The sequence below is a fragment of the Callorhinchus milii genome, unplaced genomic scaffold, assembly GCF_018977255.1.
Source record: "Callorhinchus milii isolate IMCB2004 unplaced genomic scaffold, IMCB_Cmil_1.0 Scaffold13, whole genome shotgun sequence".
Taxonomy (NCBI): domain Eukaryota; kingdom Metazoa; phylum Chordata; class Chondrichthyes; order Chimaeriformes; family Callorhinchidae; genus Callorhinchus; species Callorhinchus milii.
This window is the reverse complement of record NW_024704754.1, coordinates 15,761,998-15,776,277: the sequence shown is the minus strand read 5'-3', so window position 1 is coordinate 15,776,277 and position 14,280 is coordinate 15,761,998. Positions and strand designations below refer to the sequence as shown.

Genomic DNA, 14,280 nt, shown 5'->3' with positions numbered 1-14,280 from the left:
AGAGAGAACGGGTGAAGCGTAGATTGGTCAGAGATACACTGCGCATTTTACAGTTCACACCCCGCCTGTACCAGTTCCGTATTTGTACCTAAGTGTGGATAGAGGCAGATGATCTCCAAAGAGGAGGGTCTCGATGGGGAAAAGTGAGCACGAGTTTATGGAGACTCGTTCTCCTACACAATCTAAGCAAGAAAGTAGTTGTTTGACTCGAGTGGAGAAAGCCGACTGTTAGGCAGCTAAACCCTCTACAGGTGTGTGAAACTATTATCCTCATCAATCACAAATAATACCCAAAATGTGTCGGGGAACTTTACCGAAAGTTTAATTAAAACAGCTGTGCGTTTTAATTTGTTAATCTCTGCGGAGTTTCTTGTCAGGTTTCGAACACCCTGTACATCAGCATGCATTGTTTATTTTTTTTTACCAAAATCCCGATTTCCTTTTTAACTAAATCAATTATAATCCACAGTGGATTAATTATGTTATCGTGAAATTCGCTGCTTACCTCAGCACAGCATCCTCAAAGGTTTATGAGGACAATAACTGCAGAGACTTGTATTGGCTCATCATTCCACCAGAACCGTCTCTTGCATTTACCGCATTGACCTCACTTCCAGCTGTGTCCGTCAACGTCTTCTCTCACTTTCTTTAAGACACGAAGTCTAAATTGATAGAGCTCGGTACTCTGTGCATGTGTCTGCGTATCTCTCTGTTGGATAAGCAGCTTTCATGTGCATCCATTGCCCTCAGCCAAAAAAAATTCATTGAAACATCAGAACGATTTTATCAGAAAAGTATAGTTCAAATTCAGATCCAGATTTCAAAATTCAAAGTAAAATACCTCTATGCTTAACGTGATAGAACGTCGATAAAACACATTGCTTCAAATCCAGATGGACAATAGAAAACAGTTGCTTTCAGCGAGACTGACTGAGGGAAATATTTATTGTATCTGTTAAAAATTGGGTCGTGGTAATGATTTTTACGTTTTGTAATCATTTTAATTCTCTTCTGTATCCCACATGTGGTGTTGTCATTTCCATGAACTGTAAATTGCGAGAGAGGTGTTGTTAGTTAGTTTTCGGTTTAGCCAAGTCAAGTGCTGATGGTGCATTGTGTGTTCCGATTCAATCTCTTATTGCTGATTCCAATCAAAGTCAAAGATCCCCAGTGAATTCCGTTGTGAAGGCATAACCATATAGGATTGCACGATAGCAGATAGCCTGGGTACCTGCTACAAATGGGGGGGGGGGAGAAATTGCACCCTTCCATAAATGATTTTGCTTTTTATTATTTGGGGGGAGAACAAATTTTTGCCTTTTTAGCTCTTTTTGTCAGCGACAAAACCCTTTAAGATCAGGTAAAGCTCCTTTTGCTCTTCTCCAACAAGTTGCCTCAACCACAACCTCAGAAGAGCATCTCTGCTGCTCAAGGGGATTAATCCAATTTCCTACACACTTTTCTGTCCAGTAGAAAAGGCGTTGAAACTCACCAACCAGTTTCAGGCAGGATGATTGACTTCCATCCTGTTAGACTTGGTTGGAATCGAAGCCAGCTCTCTGAGACAAAAAGGATAATGTTCTTGTCAACTGTGGCATCTATTTGAAAGTTCCTCCTCTGCCCCAGTAATGATCCATGTTTCATGAAATGCTGACTCCAGATTTCAGCAAAAGATTCCCCAACGACGCGTCTTTCACATTCCCAAACGTGAAACCATTCGAAACGTGCAATGGCGTCACCTCACGGCCAACAAAGATTGAGGTTTGATATTGCGGGTCAAGCAGTAATGCAGAGCCGCCTTTCTGCTGAGATTTCAAAGGGGTTTTCACAAACACTTGGACTTCAGTTGTCCAGATAGCTCTTTAACAAAGAATTAGGCAAGTGTTTGAAGAGAAGCAAGATAATAAAAGGGTGCAAGGAAAGAACAGGGAATTGGGATTAGAGGATAAAACTCCAGTGTAGGAGCGAGCTCCACCAAGGACTTGATGGCATCCTTTTGTGCTGTCACTTCCTCAGAGCTCAGCTTCCGTAAGCTTCTCCAATGCTTATTATCCTGTTCTCTAGGAAATGTTCTTCGACTGACACCTCTCTAGCTTCCCCCACCCAACCCACAGAACTCCCCAATTGTGCATCCGACTAAATCCATCTCGTGATACGAAAGCAAAATCTTACAGAACTGCAAAATGTGATTTCTGTTTCACTCGGAAGTAAAATCCTCATAATTCTCTCTTGATTTTCTTGTCGGCAAGCTATTAAGACCTTTCTTGCTTCTGAAACAGACGTATTATTTTATGATTTCCCCCGTAGCTTAACGATTTTATGATTAGTGTAGTATTCCTCGATTTGATGTATGTTAAAAATAGACTCCTGTCAGCTACGAGTCATCTAATATAGACCCGGATTCTATTCTTCAGGGCCCTTTGCGAAGCTCCGTGCACTGTCTAGTGGCAATTTGTGCTTATGTGTCGATTTCCTCTGAATTGGAGGTAGCGACTCATTTTCCTTTGAGTTAGTATTAGATCTGAGGTGTGGGATCAAGGCAAGGGTTGAGCAGTGTTGTGAGCACAGGAAAAACCTGGACCAGAGACCACTTATCACTCTGGTCAAACCACTGACATCCGAAAGGCTGTTACAATGGAAGAACACAATTCCGATTGATTTCACGGACGATCGATCGATTGCCCGTCCAAAAAAAAAGAGCAACCCATGGAAATGACGTCGTTACATATGACATACATCGTGTCCTCACTGTAAGGCTCTCGTTTTTGAATTTGCTAATTTTTGCTCGTGTAATTTCACGTAAGAAATAATTCAGATATAATGGTCGCTTTGCGTATTTCACGACGGCTTCCACAGAAACAAGTTTTTATTTCTCTTTCTCTCTTTTCCTTTTTCTCTCTCTCTCTATCTTTCTCTTCCTCTCTCTCTCTCTCTCTTTCTTTCTCTCTATTTTTTGTTCCCTCGCTCTTTGTCTGCCTCTTTCCAGCTGCTTGCCCCGTGCTGTGCAGTGGTAATGGCCAATACTCCAAGGGAAATTGCATCTGCTACAGCGGCTGGAAAGGAGCCGAATGCGATGTGCCCATCAACCAGTGCTTTGACCCGGAATGTGGAGGCCACGGAACCTGCACGATAGGAACCTGTGTCTGCTCAACGGGCTACAAAGGGGACAACTGTGAGGAAGGTAAGAAAAACACAAGAGAAACAAACACACGTACCGCAGGAACCTCTCCACTTCACTCAGACCGCCTAGCGATCACTTTAAAGGCAATCACATCCGAAAGATACAAACAGTCGATTCCACATCAGACCCTTTGGTGCACTTTGGCAACCGTGCTTTGTCCTCCTCTTCAACCTCAGCGCTGGAAACCGAATCGAAATTGGCTGCCTTCACAGATGAGCTGTCGTTGAGGGCTGCGGTGATTATCCGTTCACCAGTCCGAGAGCTGAAGTCATGTGAAATATGCTGTGACCAGCGCCAGCAAGTCACAGCAGTTCCCGTGACCTGTTCCTATTTATATAGTGGCAGGGTGAGACGTGTCAGAGTGCCCACAGCACTACCTGCCAAGCTGTCCTACCTATTAGTGGTCAGCACTCTGAAATCTGAGGTGTTTTTTTTTGTCATTACAGCAATAAGGATATTTCTCGCCTCTCGCACAAAATTGAAACAATTTGGATTCCTACTCTCAGTGAACTCATTGATAAGCCCTGCTCAGTTCTTAGGATTGTTTGTGGGCCCCGAGAGAAATTCCGCAACCTCGAGCCTTGGGTCCACTTCTGTTGGATCAATATTTAAGGATGATAGATCTTTTTGCTGATCGATCATACTTCATGCCCGCATCAAAATAATTGGAAGTGGGGCAGGTTGTGGCAATCAAAGGTTATCCAAGGTGAGGCTGTTTGACAAACCTGAGTAGTCGATGAATGAATTGCTGTAAAAAGCAGTGAAGCCAAGTCTACAACAAAGTCATAGTGACAGACAGATAGAGAACAGACAGACGCAAGTGAGAGGACCTGGATTTCATTCCTGGGCAGGGCGAAACGTTGGGCAAGTTCCCTTCCTCCGCACACCTCTGTTTACCCGAAGGTATTATTGCAATTATTTAAAAACGAACCCAACAGCAGAAAAGTTGTTATCCACACGAGCTCTGTGTTACCAGAAACTATTCAGCGGAATTAAACTCAGCATCACGGATCGTAAGGGGCTGCAATTCAATCCGACTCGCACAATCACAGAAGCTTCCTGTGTTTCCAAATCGAGCCACGTTCAAATCGGGTCTTGTCCCTGCCGCAGATTTCATCCCAGCCAGCAAGATATTCTCCATCCTTTCTGTACATCCTAAAGCAAAGCAGGGTGTTGTCAGTGGAGTCCCACTAGCACAGTGGTTGGCCCGCTTGCAATCGAGAGGAGCCAGTTTCTAAGTCCTACTGCTGAGCCAGGATGACTGGCCTGTCACCAGCAGTGCCCTGGAGTACTGCAGACTCGCCCGGCTCAGGAACTCAACAGCTCAGCTTTATGACAATCTAATTGGGATAGAAAACACAAAGTTAGGAACAATCTTCTCAGATATGCCGAGGCAGCCGCACAAGCGGTCACGGAGTTGCCAAGGACAAATTTAGGACGCATTTATATTTTTTACGCGGCAGATGGAACGAGAGACCAAGGAAGAAGTTCGAAAACATTTCAAGCTGTAACAGCAGGACCTTGCCAAAGTGAAAAGCATTAGCAGGGTTGCAGTAGAATTCTCTATCACTGAATGAGCCGGTCTGAAACTTCCTGATGATGTGAATATTGCCCGGGTAATCTTGCCATACAATCTGCGAAGCCCTTTCAATAACGTGATGAGGCGCAAAGTCAAATGCAAGGGTTATTATATTATTGGGAGTAATTACGTGCAGTGTCTTCTCATATCCGATTACGTTTTATTTTCCACTGAAAAAATTGTGCTTTGACTTTTTTTTTTGAAAAATCTTGTCTTTTTACTTTCTGCCCAGAAACGAGTGTGCTTTGCATTTATAGTCGCTAACCTTTTTGTTGAGGTGCTGCATTAATTCGCTAATACACTCCAGCATTAAAGTCTCTGCCACATTGATCAACGAAAGAGCAACTGATTCAGCTGAATCGAAATTGAAAACCCAGTATAAATCCCGAAGCTCTGTCTTCTCTCCCGAGACCTCCGTGCAAACCTGCTTAAAATATGAGATTTGATGGTTTTAGTGGCCTCAATGATAAGAGTAAACTCAAATATTTCAGAAATTTTATTAAAGGATGGAAATGATTTTATTGATCTGTGTTTCTAAAAAGAATGGAGTCGGCTGATTCATATGCAGTTACAAAGCCAGGCAGCTTTAAGGAAATGGAATTGAAAGATAAACTGTTCAGCAAAAAAAAAAGCAGCTGGCTAGTTTTCATACCCTGAACAAAAATGTTTATCATATTTAAGCTGCTTATACAATTTGTCTTTTTGCCACGATGGCATTGGGATCAATAGTTGTCATTAGCATTTTTTTTTGCTGCATAAACAGAGCTAAGGGTATTAACTAGTCAGATACTTACACTTTACGCTTTCAAGTGGAAAGCTTTCATTGGCACGTTGTGCTTTCTGCTGGCCAGTTGGATTAAAAGGAATCTTTAGCAGGATTTTTGGACCTGAAATCGCAAGTAGGAGATTCTCTGACAAACGATCTCTATTCTCTAAGGTTGAACCAAGTTATTTGTACATTTTTTTTTAAAAAAATGTCCTGACTTCTTACTCGATCTGCTCTCACCGTCCACCAGGGTGTGGAGTTTAAACGTAGGCGCCAGGAGACGCTGCCCCACGTGAGGGCTGCTACATAAATACAAATTGTTGTTAAATTTGTATTGGACTTTTGCAGCCTGGTCTTAGCAAGTAAGTGGCAGAATGCTTGGGTGCTTGGAGCAGGTTGAAGGAGAAAATAAAATGAAAGAATGTTTTCTTATAGTAATAATGATAACAATCTTTACATTTGGCACAGCACCTTTCATATTGGGAGGGCGCCCTAAGGCGCTTCACAGGATATACTGTAAAGTGGAGTGACTGTGTGTTTTGTGGACGGACAAGGCAGCCAATTTTGCTCACAGCAACTTCCCACAAACATTGACGAAGTGATTGGCCAATGTTATTTGGGGGGGGGTTGTTGGCCAGGACATGCTTTGTTTTCCCATTGCGAAACAAAGATGAAAGGCCAAGGACTATAGTGCGGGTTATCACCGCTGTTAAAAGCAGAGGAACAAGGACATTGCTAGACATTGTCAGTTCATCCATACTAATCAAGTCAGCCAAGGCCTGGAAGGAATTGAAGTTATAGGGTCAAGAGATGAAGGACATTTTTTAAGGATAAATCTGTGGCTTACAGTGACTCATCACTGCCTTTGTGGGAGACACACTTGCAGGTGAGGTATAGCACTGGAGAGCTGGAAAGCAATGCTTTTTCTGCTCTGCCCCTAAACTACAACCTCAGAGAAATACTGTCCTACATCAGCAACCTTGGCCATTCAATCCACGACTGTTTGTGGGGCACTGCTGTGCGCAATTGGCTGCCGTGTTTCACCAACAAAACGTACAGTCAATTCACTTCACAGTGTGTTCTGTGAAGCGCTTTGCGACGTCTCAACGACGACGTGCTAAGGCGATATATCAAATGTAAGGATTAGTATTATATTATTTATTATTCAGCAAGGCCTTTGCATTTCTCAGTCAGCCAATCCTTCTGCCTTTTTTTTAGTGAGAGCACCAGAATTGACACTATTAATGTCCAGTTCAGGTTAATAAGTTTAATTTTTCTTTTGGACTTTGTCAATATGTTTTTCGTGCGTATTGACTTTGTTTCCAATCTTCTCAACTTTTTAAACATCAGCTGCCTTCTAACATCCCGTCCATCCCCCTTGATAGGTAATTAGAGGAGTCTTCTTCACACATCTTCTTGCCACATAACAGAGGCAGCCGTTGTGCGAGATTTATGAGTGCTTAAAATATCCATCCGTTGCTTTCCCTTTCTTTAAACATCACTTAACTTTTTCCAACCAGCTGATAATTTACAGTACAGTAAAGCCCTTTACAGTAAAATCCTGTGAAGCACTTTGAGACATCTCAACAACAAAGTAATTAACTGTTATCAAACACAAGGATTATTATCATTAATATTTGTAAAGATTTGAATGGCTTTGTGCACCTCTCCCACTGCCTATTACACCTCTCCCATCTGTCAGCGCATAATACACATTCGCAGGATATTTATATTTGCATAGTGACATTTAGAATTCGGATAATACCTCCAAAACACTCCTGGCAACAGAAGACAAGGTGTCAGTATCAATGACTCTACAGGCAATCGTCACTATTTACCGCAAGCAGGTTTTGTTGCAGTGAAACACCCCTTCTGGTCGTTTTGCTTGTCGTTCGTAAATTATTTTATTTGTGATCAAAAATGCACTTGCAGATACGCCTTGAGCAGCTGGAGTCTCACAAACTGCAAGTCCTTACCTGTTATTCGCCTTCCTTTAACATTCTTTAAGGAGCAGTGTCGTTCCTTGTGCAGTTCTTGAAAGAGATTTTGCACAGAAGATGTCTCCTCATGATTGCGATACATGCAATAAATAAATAGATAGGTAGGGAGGGAGAGAGATAATAGATAAATGAATAATCCTTACATCTGATACAACCTGAAACTCCCTTCATTTTTCGAATAGCACCCTCTGAGCATCCACCTTGCATCATCTAACGTCCATCTGAACAGGCAGACAGGTCCTTGTTTTAACATCTAATCTGAAGGACAGAAATACAGACCTTCATGTCCCGGAAATTTGAGGTGACATTTATGGGCATTTCATAACGTATTCAACATGAAATGCATTATGATACACCCTAAATGTCACCCCTGTGTTATAGATCAGCATAGAGTCCAAATGTGAATGTAATAATAATAATAATCCTCATACTTGACATAGCGCCTTATCAAGTCTTCGAGACGTCATAAAGCGCTTCACAGAATATACTGTAAAGTGAATTGACTGTATGTTTGATAGCTATTGTGTCTCTTGTCCTTGTTTCAGCGGACTGTTTGGATCCCTCGTGTTCTGGGCATGGAGTGTGTGTCCAGGGCGATTGTCACTGCAGCCCAGGCTGGGGCGGATTGACCTGTGAAATTTCCAGACCTCAGTGTCCGGATCAGTGCACAGGACACGGCACATACATCCCGGAAACCGGCCTCTGTAGCTGTGATCCAAACTGGATTGGTCCGGACTGCTCAGTCGGTAAGGACAAAGTACATACTTTATTTTGTGCTAACTTGAGCACACTACCGTCTGCTATTTAATTACCACATCACATAGCACGGTTTTCTGCATAAGAGCATTAGAATTTTCTAGGCAAACATAGACTAACAACAACAACAACAAGATTACATTTGTATAGCGCCTTTCGGGAGAACGTCCCAAAAGTAGGCAAAAGTTAGACCAGGATCCATCCAGTTCGCCTTCCACCATCCTAGCAGTCACATGTCATATCATGTCTCAAGCTATATATAGGATGCCAAGATATTAATTCCTAACAGAAATCTATCTAATTTATTCTTGAAAGAATCGACCCTTTCTGCTTCCACCATCTTCCTAGGAAGGCTGTTCCATATGTCTACTACTCCTCATGTTTCTGCAGATTTGTATTAAATTTCCCTCCTTCAATCCAGGCCACGTCCTCCAGTTCTACTATTCGGTACAAGTTAAAACAGCTTATCATGGTCTACATAATCTAGTCCCTTTAGAATCTTAAAGACCATGATCATATTGTTTCTTGTTACTTTGGTCTGTGCTCAGTATATTGGGGCTCAGTTCACAATTAACTCATTTAATTTTTGGGAGTGGTTGAACAGTTGTTTTTTTGTCAATTTTTGACATTAAATGTTAGCTGGCTAATTTGGGCACCGCATGGGTTAAATCCTGAATAAAGCTGCCTGTACAACCTGCCTTCAGCCTTAGTGATATATCCCTCTCCTTCCACCAGCGTGACATTTCCATTTGCTGCACCTTGTGATGTCTGAGTGAGTCTGTCAAGACAGCGCCAATTAGTGCCAAATTATTGGGAATTTTGTGCTGCGGACACAGACACACTGCATACAGAATGTATTGAGTCGGCCTCCAAACTCATTTGACACAGGACCCTTACAGGCAACTGAGAGAGTGAAAGTTTCATCCTATTAGTTTAAGCGAGTGTCAAATCTTGATCGCGTGGGCGAAAGGCCAGTGTTCCAATTGACTAAAGCTACTTGGTCCTCCTCCTCTGGCTGCTTCTAATTGTAATGAAGAATTGATCGGAGCAAAATTGGAGACAGAGCCAGCGGTTTAAAGAACGTCTGTGTTAGAAAGCATTTCGGAATCAAAGTGCCAAAAGGAAAAAGATGAAAATCTTTCCGAGCCCCTTTCCTCTGCCAGACCCTTTGCTGAGCTGGCAGATGCCGGGAGTTAAAGCACTACAGCTGATCTGGGCCTTCCAGGGAGGAGGAAATGATACAGAAGGATGTCTAAATTCCCGACAGCTCTCCAGTGACTCCTGCAACTGAATGTCGACAAGGTGGAAGGCGTACTCGTTGGCTCCCATCAACATCTTCTCTTCTGCGGCTCTGACCTCTTCAACCTCCCCGGCCTTTCCCAAAGACTTACCAAACCTGTACTTAACCTGGGCGTAAGGTTCAAGCTCCAGCTTTCCCCCGGCATTGGGCGCTCCGAGACGCTGCCCCGTGGGAAGGGCGCTAAATAAATGCAAGGTGGTTGTTGTTGTTGTAGAACGTATACATGCGTAGACATTGAGTGAAGATGTGATGAAGCCCATTTCTAATGCTGTGATCAGATTGCCTGCTGATACTCACAAAAGAAGAAGGTCATGTGGCAAAATATTAGAAGGTGGAGAGTGATTGTGGAGCTGTAATGTGAACACTAATCTCTTTGAAGAGGAGGGAATTGGATGGAAAGGATGAATTCAATAGACGTCTCTCTCGCTCTGTCTCATTGTATTGGTCAGAGTAAATGAAACTCATTCCCAATCAGTCTGGTAATATAAAAATCCAAGAACCATCCCCTCTCTGTGTATGACAGTCCAAATCTAAGTTTGTCATTTAAAAAAAAGTATACATTTACATTTAATAGCCAAATAAAATCCATCACTAAATTTGACTCAAAGACAGCAGCATTTTTCAGAAGGTAAATCAATTTTGTGTAATAAAAACATTCTTGTTAAATGTTTTTGTGTTTTGCTCTGTTTAGATTGATTTTTTGAATGAATGAATGGATGATTCATTGGTGATTCAAGATAATTCATTCATTCATTCATTTATTCAGTCAGTCAGTGGGCCTGGGGTCCATGGCATTGCTGTGTAAATTGGCCATTTGTAGCTGTACTTTATGGAAATCCAAATGGGAGCAGAATCCTGGTCAGAAAAAACATACTCTTGGAAAACTAGTTATGTCCCTAAACTGAATTGTTCAATATAGCTGAACGCTGGCAATTGGCATTCAAAAAGAGTGCATCAATATTGCGGATTGAATCTACATTTAACAGGCATAGTGTGTGTATATATATATATATAAAGTTACCATTCAAGTCCCATATGCTTTCCACCATCCTGTCTTCCTTGGTTGACCTGAAGGCAAAAGTTTCTCCGTATTCAACTAACCACAAGTGAAAGCATCTTGTTATCCAGCCAGAAAGCTCAATAATTAAAGGGGCGTGCACCCTATACCGGTGCTTGAAGGATTTTCTTTGTAAGTGTTTTGAAGCCTGATAAAAAAAAACTCAGTTTCCAATATCGCACATGGCTGAGACTGCATAATGCACTGTCTAGTTGTCATGTCACTTGAAATTCCATTTCATATCTTTAGAAGTCTGCTCCGTGGACTGTGGCACCCACGGAGTCTGCATATCTGGTGTATGTCGATGTGAGGAAGGCTGGACAGGTGTGGCCTGTGATCAGAGGGTTTGTCACCCTCGCTGCGCTGACCACGGAACCTGCAAGGACGGAAAATGCGAATGCAAAGAAGGCTGGAATGGGGAGCACTGCACCATTGGTAAGGAACAAGCAATTGCTTGGTTTTGTCTTAATTCAAATACACCGTTAGCGGATAGATGCATTAAACGTCATCAGATCGCATTAGATGACAAGTCAGCCCAAAGTAGGCTCGGATATCTCTCTTTGGAGAGTCCTGTAGCTCACTGGTTAGAGCACTTGCCTCACAATCGAGAGACCCGGGTTCGATTCCCGGCAGGGCGAAACGTTGGGCAAGTTTCCTTATTCCCCACGCCTCTGTTTACCTAGCAATAAATAGGAACACGGTTGTTAGTCGATTGGTGGATCACATCCCAGGGGTAATAATTCCTTAAAACAAATGATAATTTGGTGTATTTTTGTAGGTGAAGGTGAACGCCAATTTGTGCATTAGCAACGTTGTTTGCATTCCCTTTACAAATGGCGGCATGAGATGTTTAGCTTCCACCTGAACCGGCAAATGGTGACCTCAGTTTAACAACTCATCCAAAGACCGGTGCCTCCGCCAACGCAGAGCTCTCTGAACACTAATTTGGGGTGTTAGCCCAGACGATGTGAGAAGCAGCGCAGCCCCACCTGGCTCAGAGACCGTCACAGCGGGCCGGCTCAATTCCGACGTTCTATGTCACCTTGGAGCCAGTTCAGCACGGTTACCTCCGCTCACCCCCCCAAAGGAGGATACCTACTCTATGACTGTCCAGATAGGCAGCAGAATTCTTTCCGATCCCATACAATCCCATGTTCCGGTCCTGTATGGGTGTGTGGACTGTACTCGCGCTTAACTCTTGGCTCCTGTTTCAAAATCCCTACTTGTGCTGCTTGGAGGAAGATCTGCAATTTGTGATGAAAAATTGTTAACTTTGCATATCCAAACATGAGAAACAATCAAAGCTTTGACATTGTACGCTCTATGCACCCTCAAAAAAAAAACACAGAAGCTGTAGTTAAATGGAATTTGACTGAGGGCTGGCATACACAATCAGCCACACTGTATAGCCAGCTAACAAAGTCAATTTGTCCTTCACCGCAAGAGAGTATTTTCTTTTCAGAATGAAACGGAACCATTCTAGCGAGAGTGAAATGCAAAGCAGAAGTAAGGAGGTCTGAGGGCACAAGACCGTGTCCTGGGGAAGGGCACCAGTCTCTTCCTGCCACTCTCCGCAGCAGTGAGATCCTCAGCACAGCCGTTCCATAAGAGGAGAGGCGGCAAAGGGGCCACGAGCTCTCTCACAGGGAAGGGAAAATAGCAGGGCAGCTCACCTCTGGTCACTCTGGTGCATCTGCAAGTAGGCGTTTTGCAGAACAGAGCCGGGTAAAGGCAAACGGAAGTATGTCGAGGGGAAAGGAGTGGCATTGCTTGAGATCCTGAAAGGGGAAAGATAGAAAATGGCCTGACTTTTATTTTTCTGTAAAGGTTAATAATAATAATAATAATCTTTGTTTTTGGTGTAGCGCCTTATCATGTCTCAAAACGCTTCACACAATATATTTTGTAAAGTGTAGTGACTGTGTGTTTTGTGGGCGAAACACGGCAGCTTATTGCGCACAGCGGTATCCCACAAACAGTCGTGAATTGAGTGACCAAATTTTTTTTTTTTTTTGAGGGTTTGTTACCCCGGGAAAGCAATCCACCAATCGACTAACACCTCCATCGTTCGGGTTGATCCTCAGCGGGGTTTAGGATGGAACAATGAAAACATTTGCGTTATAATTTCTTATATCCATATAATAATTTATATCTAATAATTAACCCTTGTATTTGGTGTTGCGCTTTACATTGTCGAAATTCCTCAAAGCACTTCACAGGATTTACTGTAAAGTGTAGTGACCGGGTATTTCAATTGGGATGCGAATGAGATGGACACAAGTAATAGCAACATGCCAGGATATTTCAGCGGTGTGATTGGAGTTTAATCCTCAGGCTCATCTGGAATGGTTGACTACACGCAAGGCACTGATAAATATGTATTGCAAAGATCTGGTTAAGTTTGATATCTTTCTGACAGCAGTCATTTTGGACTGCAACATGTTGTTGTCTTGAAGGATAAAAGTCAGCATGCAGATCGGTCTTATCAAAGCTGAGTCTCTCTGGAGTTGAATTTTAATTGGCTTTTTTTTTTCTCTCATACACAACAGCCAGAGAGATAGTTTAGATTCTGTAAGGAGCAAAATTTAACTTCTGTTTCACTGAAGATCTCATTGCTTTGTCTTTCATTGTAGAAATACGGTGCTTTTGCTTTTCCCCTTTTTTGATTCATTGCTTTTTTTTTGATCATTTGTATTTACCAAAAAAAGATTTCAGGATAAAAGGTAAGGTTTGAAGATGGAATAGTAGATGAATTAGATGTTAATAGTTGTGTCTGTGTGCTTCTGTGTGTAGCAGAATCTGTCATTAACTATTGATGTGGTTGCTGTCTATGGCGCTGAATTACCTTTGGTGTGTGACATGGCCTGATCTCAATGGTTTCGAAATATAATTAGCACGACCATAAATTGGTCATTCACTTCATGCCCAGTCGTGGGACTTTGCCGTGCACAAATTGGCTGCAGTGTTTGCCTTCACACACACAGTTCCTTCACTTCACAGCAATTACCTGCAAAGTGCTTTTGAGACATTTCAACATTATAGGCATCCCAACACTCCTATTCCATAGAGTGCCCCACAGCTGTTTTCTTTAAAACCAGCCCAAATCATTTATATGTATATATATATATCTATTTAGATATCAACCATAGGTGTTGCAAAGTTAGTATCATCACCAGGGCAATTGTTAAAAATAACTTGTATGGAATTGATGGGATGAGAAATGCAACACTTCCAAAAAAAACGATTCAATGTGATAATTATGAAATTGTCACTGATACAGATACTTAAATGTAGTACCCTCTGCTTGTAAGTAACACTTTGGTTTAAATAGCGATAATTGCCGGGGAATTTGTTTAAGAGGAGCTCCCGAACGCCCATGGTGAAAGAGAGCAGAATTAACATGCGGAGATGTACAAACATAAGGTCCAGAGTGATCTTTGTAGTTTCAATTGTGTTCCATCTGAATTTCACCCCCATTGGCTGCCATGCCCTCGTCCCTGACAGCTCTCCCAACTCTCGAGCCGTCCTGCCTCCTTTCTTGACAGTTCTGTCCCCACATAGTGCCCTCTGAGTTTAGGGCACTCCCTCAGCTATGCTGTCCTGTTTGTTGACAGTTCTGTTCCCCTATGCCCTGCCCTCTC

At 42.6% G+C, this 14,280-nt stretch overlaps 1 protein-coding gene across 1 annotated transcript in view; it reads left to right on the top strand.

Moving 5' to 3' along the window:
• The window catches only part of tenm2a (teneurin transmembrane protein 2a), a 323,556-nt gene that overhangs the window by 267,266 nt on the left and 42,010 nt on the right, over positions 1-14,280 (top strand). Inside the window, 3 exon segments of the mRNA XM_042339902.1 lie at positions 2,987-3,181; positions 8,072-8,272; positions 10,889-11,074. Coding sequence (XP_042195836.1) covers positions 2,987-3,181; positions 8,072-8,272; positions 10,889-11,074 — 582 coding nt within the window.